The sequence below is a fragment of the Lagenorhynchus albirostris genome, chromosome 16 (genome assembly GCF_949774975.1).
Source record: "Lagenorhynchus albirostris chromosome 16, mLagAlb1.1, whole genome shotgun sequence".
Taxonomy (NCBI): Eukaryota; Metazoa; Chordata; class Mammalia; order Artiodactyla; family Delphinidae; genus Lagenorhynchus; species Lagenorhynchus albirostris.
Window position 1 is genome coordinate 50,369,212 of NC_083110.1, and position 9,194 is coordinate 50,378,405.

The following is a 9,194-nucleotide window of genomic DNA, read 5'->3' on the forward strand; positions in this document are numbered from 1 at the left end:
CTAAATATGCAAAATAAATAATATTTTGAATAATTTAAAGCATTACGTGTACTTTGTATGGACCTTGATCTGGATGCTGGTTAAGTACGTGAATTCAATTTGCGAGCAGCCACCAAGCAGCATACTGATGATTTGCGCCTTTTTCAGTATCTACAGTATAGTTGATACAACATCTTTAAAAAGTCATGCAGGGGTGTCTTGGTTCCCTCCTCTTAACTATCGGTGATGACACCCAGCCACCCCTACCCGCATCTCATGCTGAATAAGAGGGGAACAGAACACAGTGTATTGTTGGTTTAAAAAGAGTAGATGTCGTGCTTTCTCAACTCACAACAGCAACCTCTACATTTAAAGCTGCTGAAACTGACACAGTGAGTTCTCTGGCTCGTGGAAGGGAGGAATCTACTAAGAACTGGGTGAAACTGTAAATAAAACCTGAGAACTATCTTCCCTTAATAGATGTTAATAATGTACCTTATTCTGTCTTATGCAACAGAACATTTTCACACAGTATCATGATGCCAGTTAAGTTGTGGCATCATTTTGAGAGCAATCAATTTGAGTTTAAAGAAAAAGGAATTGAATATTTTAAGTGTAGACATTACGAGCTCTTAAAAAGCCAAAAGTACAGCTTTTCAAACTAGAAATAAAAAGGCACTGAAGCATCCTACAGGTTTTAATTTCTAACAAGATATTGATAGGCATAACCCATATAAACAAAAGCCCTTTGGGGTCCTCAATTTTTTTCTTTTGGCTGCTCCGCTCGCAGCATGTGGAACTTCCCTGACCAGGGATCGAACCTGTGCCCCATGCAGTGGAAGTGTAGAGTCTTAACCACTTGACCATCAGGGAAGTCCCTAATTTTTTTTTTATGAGTAATGGGTCTCACTTGAGATCAAAAAGTGAGAAAATCACTGTGGTTATCCCCAACTTTGTTGACAGGTCTGTTTCTTCCTATGACCTCATAAGGAGCTATTGTTTTAGAATTCCAAGAACCAAATAAGTTCCCAGTTAGGACTAGTTTATTAGTCCTTCTGGCTCAGTAAGCTGCTTTTCAGTGACCTGAGGGACTCTGATGAAAGTTAGCTTGTTTTCTCCTTGGCATTTTGGTCTATTTTAGTTGTTGGGGCTTATTTTTTCCCCCTATATTATTTTTTCCTGACTTCTTTTCTTTATTCTTTAATTTTACTTTTTTTTTGCGGTACGCGGGCCTCTCACTGTTGTGGCCTCTCCCGTTGCGGAGCACAGGCTCCGGACGCGCAGGCTCAGCGGCCATGGCTCACGGGCCCAGCCGCTCCGCGGCATGTGGGATCTTCCCAGACCAGGGCATGAACCTGCGTCCCCTGCATGAGCAGGCAGACTCTCAACCACTGCGCCACCAGGGAAGCCCTAATTTTACTTTTATTATTTTTCTTTCCCTCAATTTTTTCTTTTTAAATTTAGCTTGTTAGTATTTGCTTTTGTTTCTTTTTAGTTTTGTTTGGCATTGTGTTTTGATTCAGTCATAAAGACCAGTTCATGGGGTGAACTTTGAACTGGTTTTCTTTTGATTTGGACCAAGCTTCTCACCAGCTCTTCCCAGATGTAAGCCGACGTTAGGACGCCTCGACTCCAAGCACAGCAGTGAGTCCAGTGTGCTGCGGGGCCTCTAAGCCATCTCTGTTGAGGAGAGACCCAGATTCACATGGCCTCCACCAGACCCTCGAGACGGTTGGCAAGGAAGACTGGGCTACGGTGAAGTTGGCCGGCACATCCTAGATGGGAAAGCAAGAGCCGTGAAGATCATTGATGAGACTCAGCGGAACTCCTCTAGCCTCCGGAGACTGTCCCGCAAAGCAGGAATCATGAAGGTTTGGATCATCTCAACATAGTGAAGTATTTGAAGTGACGGAGGCTGAGGAAACTCTCCGCCTTGTTAGGAGGACGCTAGTGGAGGAGAGGTGTTTGAGTACCTCGTGGCTCATGGCAGTAGGAAGGCAAAGCAGCTGAGAGCAGAGTCCACCAGGAGGGTATTGTCCACAGAGATTTAAAGGCAGAAAACCTGCTCTTGGATGTGAACATCACACTTTGGCTTCAGCAACAAATGCACCTTTTACAACAAGCTGGACACCTTCTGGGGTGGTCCCCCTCATGCTGCCCGGAACTCTTCCAGGCAAGAACCACAGGAAGTCACCCTGTCTACACTGGCCAATGGATTCCTGCCTCTTGATGGACAGAACTTCAAGGACTGCCAGAGGGGTACTAGGACAGAATATACTGTATTCTCTTCTGCATGTTTATGGAACGAAAATCTGTTTAAGAAATCTCTGATTCTCAGTAAGAAGTAAGAGCAAATCATGAAGGACCCGTGGGTTACTGTGGGTCATGGATATGAGGAACTAAAGCTCTACATGGAGCCGCTCTCTGACTACCAGAAACCTCCAGCAGACTGAATTCATGGCGTCCATGGTTACACGTGGAGACAGAGATCCAGGACTCACTGACAGGCCGGAAAGACAAGGTAATGTTCCAATATCTGCTCCTGGGTTATAAGAGATCTGAGCCAGAGGGCTACCGGGTCACCCTGAAGCCTCAGCCTTCAGCGGATCTAATCGCAGCGCTCCTTCCCCGCCCCCAGGAACGGCACAGGGTCCCCGCCAGCTGCAAGCAGCACATTCCCACCTCTAACTGCTGCTCTGAGAACACTCCGCCGGGGAGGAACGCAGATGTGGCGGAGGATCAGGGCGCAGGGCGGAGGCCACAGCACAGCCAGCGAGCGGCAGGGGAAGAAGACCGCCGCTGCCGCCCACCCCCAGCGCCCTCTCCACCGGCACAAATCAGAGCAGGAATCCCCCGCGCTGGGAGAGCGCCAGCCTCGGCCAGGCCTCCGTGCGGAACGGCCAAGGCAGCCTAACCGTGCGGGTCTGGGGCCCCCTTGGCTTCGGCTTCGGCCACAGTCTAACCCGGCCCCGCCTGCACCAGGAATCCAAGTGCAGCCCACGGGGGCCTCCGGGCCCCGCCCCGCGGAGAGTACCTGTGAGGAGCCCAAGCCCAGCACAGCCCCCACCTGTCCCCGAGTCCACCTGTCTACCTGCAGGGTCAGTAGGGAGTGGAGCCCCGGCTCTGTCCAAAGGGAACTTCGCCCACAGGGGCAGCCCGACAGGTGCCAGACCCAGACATTCTGCCCTGAGGTGAGACCCCAGCCTCCGCCAGCGGCAAAAGCCACGATCGGCTCCACCGGGAGCTTCTTCAGGAAGTTCAAGTCCAAATCGACAGGAAGAAATCGAGGTTTGCCGGAGGAACCTGAATGAAGCTGAAAGCCAAGACAGAGGGATGACACTCCTCACTCACGTGGTGAGCAGCCGAGGCAGAGACAAAACGTGAGCCGCGCTCACTACACTTGAGATGGACGATGGAGACCACGAGCTCCGTGGAGCGGGAGGAGAGGATGCGGGGGCAGGAGAGGATGCGGAGGCAGGAGACGATGCGGGGGCGGGCGGCGCTCCAAGCGAGCAGCTGCAGGTGCGGCCAAAGCAGGAACGGCAGCTGTGCGAGCAGCCGGGACTCGCGAGCAGGGAGGGCGGCCTTCCGACCCGGGGGATCGAAACGCGGACCCCCGTCTCCACGGCTTCCAGAAGCATCGCCTCCGGAACCAACGCCCGGGGACCAGAGGAGGGCTGCCCCGAGCTGAGGCCGCGCTCGCCCACCTGGTCCAACTCGCAACCAGGCAGGGCGTCTCCCTGGAACCCTGCTCCCACCGCGGCCTCCTCCTCTTCTCTTCCGCCCCGTGGGGAGGCGCGATGCCCTGTAAGATAAACACAGGCGACTCCAGTGAGAACACACAGCTGTTTACTCAGAGTCGACGGAGTGGCCACCATCACTTGCGTCTGGCGGGGACCCCAGACAGGCAGGGCGGTAGGAAGCTCCCAGGTGGAAAGGGAAGGCTCAGGGCGAGTTGATGGAAGCGGCTGGCCAGCGGCCCCCTCTCCTCCCCGCTCCACTGGGACACCGAGACTGGATCTCTGGAGCTCCCCGGGAGGGGCTCGGGCCCCTAGCAGGGCCCACTTCTACTCTGCCCGCTCCGCCCCACATTCCCCTCCAAGCAAACCACCAGCGCAGCCTGCCCCGACCTCAGCCCCTGGGCTGCAGAGGTGTGTGTGGGGGGTGGGGGCTCTGGTCTCCTTCCACCGTGCGCCCTGAGCCCTCCCTCCTTCCCCAGAGCTGGCGTTTCTCCACAGGGCGCTGGGCAAGGGGTGGCTGTCCTCCTTGCCAGCTCTGTGCCATCACTCCCCCACGCACTCTGGGGCTGGGAGTGTGGAGGGGCTGCAGGGACATTAGGTTCCCCCTGGGGCCCCTGGGTCGTTGGTCTCCCTGGTGACAGGGACACAGCATTCTCCATTCTAGGAGAGCCTTTGTCTAAAAGCACCACTACGCCACCACCCACCATCCTCTTCCCCATCGCTTCCCTGGATTGCACTGATCTGGGCCACATCTAGTTCCTCTGCAGGGAGCTCCTCCCACCGGACCCTGCTGCCTCAGCTTTCTGTCTCCCAGCCATCCCTTCCTGACAATGTCGCCTGTCCATGGGCTGGGGGACAGATTGGGCAGAGTGGCTCCCTGCCTGCTAACCCCGCAGCTGGTGTGGAGACGGATGGTAATGGGCGCTGGCTGGTGATGGCGCTGCCTCCCCCCCTTAGACCAAGGGCTCCCCTTCCCCTCCACTCCCTATTCCTGCCCTGTGGAACAGCCTGGATGCTCTGAGGGGTCCAAGAAAACATGGCTTTGCTCCCTAATGGGGTGGGGGCCAAGGGGACCCCAGCAAGTGGCCCCTCCCCTCCCAGCATCCCCTCCTGCACTTAGTTTCTCCTGGGATCAAATGCATAGTAATGAGAATTACTCATTACTAGTAGGGGAAAAACTTTAGTCCTCTATAAAAGACTTTTAATCTGAGAGGAATGGGGAGACATTGGGGAGTTGTCACAGAGAACTGACATTGGCTGATGCTATGTTTTCTCAGGATCCCTGTGTTTGATAAAGCGTTTAGGGGGACAAGGGCAGAAGCAGACGGATGCCAGGAAACAGTGCCACATTCCAGACGAGTGGTGATGGTAGACTGGACCGGGTCATGGATGCAAAGGTGGGAAGAGGAGTGTGTCCCCGTGGCTGGCAGCTTGCACCTGCTGAATTAGCAATCAGCTGGCCTGATTTCTGACGGCCTCCAGCAGGGCTCTCTCTGCCTCCCAGACCCAGTGTGGCTTCCCATCCTCTTCTCCTGATCTCTTCTCCAAGACCCCCTCTTCCAGGTAATTCTCAGAAGATTCAAGCGGCATAGGCCAGGGGAGTGCTATAAGATGTAAGTAGAGAGTAAAGGAGTAAAGGAGAGATGACATAGAGAAAGACAAGGTTATCAGTTCATGGCTCTCAGTTGCAAGCAATGGAAACCAACTCAGGTTGAGTCTGACAAGAAAGGAATTTATAATGTTGGGTAGATCACGAAATTGCCAATATGGATGGAGAGCCAGGTTCTATGAAACACAGGACCAATGCCCACTACTACATGGCACAACTAATCAAGTGTGGACATCCCTACCACCACCAGCAAGCAAAAGAGTCTACATCTTGCACCACCAACCCCTCTAGCACTGCACCCTGCATACCATTTGCTGCCACTGCTGCCCTAGGAACTCAATCCATGTGGAGGCTCCCAGTCCCTACCCCTTTGAGTCACTGGTTCCTACTTCCAAGTCACTGTAAGTCACTGGACCATGCCCTAGCTGCAAGGGAGTCTAGGAAAGCAAGAGTTTGGCATTTTCATCTCCCATTGAGTGAGGCAACCTCTGCATCCCACTATGGCTAATAAGGGTGGGAAAAGACCAAACATCCAAGGGATTGCAGATGCAATACACAAGTGTCCATAAGAGAAAGTATATCAGTTGGGGACCAGTGAATGAACTATGATTATAAAATTACCAGACCGATTTCACTCTGTGGCTCTAATCTGCACTACCTGAAGGAAAACCCAAGAGAAAAATTATTCTCCTGAGGGAACCACCTGAAATGAAACACTTGTTTGGATATTTGTTTAAATATTATTGTCAACAGCCTGATAACATTTTTATGAAACAATGTTTCTGATAGATAGATAAATAGATAGACAGACACACATTACACTCAAATCCGGACAATATCATTTGACACGCCCTCTGATCCAGCTGTAACTAGAGCTGAATAAACCCTTGGAACTCCCAGGTATTCAAACAAATAAATTACCTTTTCAACCAGTTAGTTTGAGATGAGTTTCTGTCACTTGCACCTAAGAGAATCTGAAATATTTGAATAAAATTGGCACTTAACATTTGTTGATGCTATTTGTTTGTACTACAGACATAAATGGACTTATATGAGAGTGCTTTTAATTCATATCAGAAGGAAATGGAAAATAAAAACAGAAATGATTGTTTTATTTATTTTTAAATAAATAAATATTTATTTTTATTCAGATTTATTTTTATAACCCTTCATCTGTGAGAACTGATAAATTTTATTTTCTTTACAATTTTTTCTTAGTTTTTAATGTTTAGTTTTTCTTAATATTTGTAAGTGGGACAAAAGCATGTTTAACAAAAAGCTGAGGTCTCACTGTATTTTGAAAAATTTATACATTGCAGGCAAGGCAGGTTCTACTTGTTCCTGGAAAGGAACAAATATTGACATAGATTTAAGGCCAATTTGTGAAAGAATAGATGTTAAAACTTAAGCTATTTATAAAATATGAGAGGAAAGGAACAAAGAAGATTACATTTGTGATTAAATATAGTAATAGTATAAAATTAGGGTCAATTAAACATTTGAGTCTAGCACTGATGCCCCCTTATCCTCAATACACACACACACACACACACACACACACACACACACACACACAGCAGTTACTCTGCTCTAAGGGTTCTAGGACACTAGATTAAACTTAAATAGTACATAAAATGTGTATAAGAATTTTATGAGATGGTTCCCACTAATCATCAAAAAATGCACAAGGGCATTTACCTCCCCACCCCTCCTATAACTTCTAAAATGATAGTAAAGGGAATAATTTACAAGGTCAAACCACAAGGATAAGCAGAAGTGGCAGGAAGACAATAGCAATAAAAGTTTGGAAGCAAGAATGCATGTGTACAAGTAGTAACTTTTCTGCAAACATGAGGAAGCCAAACCCTAACCAGTAGCAACAGAGTGTGAGCAAGCTCTTCCTTGCTGCGGCCCCTCGGAAGCTCTGGACCAGAGGCGTCAGGGACCCTGTGGAGGATCAGGTGGGTGAAAACTCGGGGAAGTCAATGCAAGTCTGAACACAGTGGCTGGAAGCCCATATCCACTCCACTGGTTGAAGACTGGAGGTTTACTCCCTGGAGATGCTCATTCAACAAAGCTCTGGACTCTAGGGCCCAGCCTATCCTGTAGGCAGTAAGGCTGTGCTGAAAACACAGGAACAAGTGAGAATCTACACACCAAACAGTGAGCCTCTTGTCCACTAGGCTCCCCGAATATTGGGGGTTAATTTAGCGTGCAGCTTTCAGGCTACCTTTACTCTCTTCTGTTTATATTTATATGTTTTGAATTCTTTACAATAACATGTATCATTTATATATGTAAACAAAATTCAGGAGGTAAATTACTTCCAACTTAGACATACCAGGCACCAAAGAATGTGTTGCTTTGCTCCAACAAAGAAATGACATCTTGAAGAGCAGCTAAGTTGGAGCGACCATCCAAGTAAGTTGATAATTCACTGTTATTCACCAAGATCCACCTGCCTTTTGCATAGACATAATCGATCAATCCTTTAAAGAGAAAGAAATTGGGGTTAAGACTGCACAACTGATAAGTGTCTGACCAGAATTCAAACCCATTTGTCGGGCTCCAAAGTCTAAGCGGACGTCCCACACCGTAAGACCTCAGAGGCTCTGGAATCACATCAAGTTGCCACCCACAAATCTGGACTTGCAGATCCATCACTAGGAATTAGTTAGTCTCACTTTTTGGTGAAGAATACATTTTTTTAAAAATCACCCTCTCCCAAACATTAAATAAATTGCAAGGTGGGTACCAAGGTAAGATCCAATCCTTCTCCCGCGGTAATTGAATGATCTCTGATGGAAGTTTAAATCATGACTGTCTTTCTAGATGGCCGTTTGGTAACGAATCAACATCCTTAACGGCCGCGATGGGCACAAGCGGCGGGACTGCCGGGAGACCGAGTTGTCCGTCGCCCTCCAGCCTCGCGCCTGTGTCCCCGCTTGGAGCCCCAGCTCCTGGGACTCGGGCCACCGAGTCCGCCAGAGCTCCGGGAGGCGCTGAAGCGCTAGGCGAGGCTTTGACAACGACAAGGTCACTTGCAAATTGCCTGCCGAGGGTGAAAAGAGCTTAAACTCTGTGGCCAAACTGCAGAACGTGAGGAGCTTGGAGGAAACGCGAACAGTTTCATCCTGTAGACTGTGCACCAAGGCGAAAAGCCACTGCGGGAGAGGATGTGGACCCGGCTAAGGCCCAAAATTCTGACAGTGATTCACGACATTTTATGACCCGTTCCTGGCTGTTCCTCCGCAGATAACAGCAGGTCACCTAAAGCAACCTCACACAAACAGGAACTGCGCGTCCCCTTCACGAACGAGTCCGCAGCGACGAGCGCCAGCCTTCCAGCTGTAGAGCCAAGACAAAGAAAATGATCAGGAATAAAGAGGGGCATTACATAATGATGGGTCGATTCCCCAGGAAGCGATAACAATCTTTAATGTGGATGAACCTAACAACAGAGAGTCAAAATTTGTGTGGCAAAGATGGATAGAATTGAAAGAGAAATAAACCAATCCTCTACATAGTTGGCGACTCCAACACCTCTCTATCAGAAATGGACAGATCCAGCAGGCAGAACATCAGTTAAGGTTGTAGTTGAACTGAACTGCACCACCAGTCAATTGGATCTGTTGATGTCTATAGATTACTTCATCCAGCATTGCAGAGTATACATTTTTCTCAACCTCACATGGAACACTCACCAAGATAGACTACATTCTGGGGTGTAAAACGCACTTTAACAAATTCAAAACAGAAATAATACAGTGTACTCTCAGACCACAATGGAATTAAACTAGAAATCAAAAACAGAAAGATAGGGCTTCCCTGGTGGCGCAGTGGTTGAGAGTCTGTCAGCTGATGCA

General features: G+C 49.1%; 1 protein-coding gene and 1 pseudogene across 1 annotated transcript; one reads left to right on the forward strand and one right to left on the reverse strand.

Moving 5' to 3' along the window:
* The first annotated feature begins 309 nt into the window (after window positions 1-309).
* Window positions 310-2,893, forward strand: LOC132506932 (serine/threonine-protein kinase MARK2-like; annotated as a pseudogene).
* Window positions 2,894-2,975: 82 nt separating this feature from the next.
* Window positions 2,976-9,194, reverse strand: LOC132507443 (uncharacterized). The gene is made up of 2 exons (XM_060126853.1): window positions 7,670-9,194; window positions 2,976-3,784 (listed from the first exon to the last, which is right to left on the reverse strand). The coding sequence occupies exons 1-2, from the start codon at window positions 7,987-7,989 to the stop codon at window positions 3,238-3,240; spliced, it is 867 nt and encodes a 288-aa protein (XP_059982836.1). The 5' UTR covers window positions 7,990-9,194; the 3' UTR covers window positions 2,976-3,237.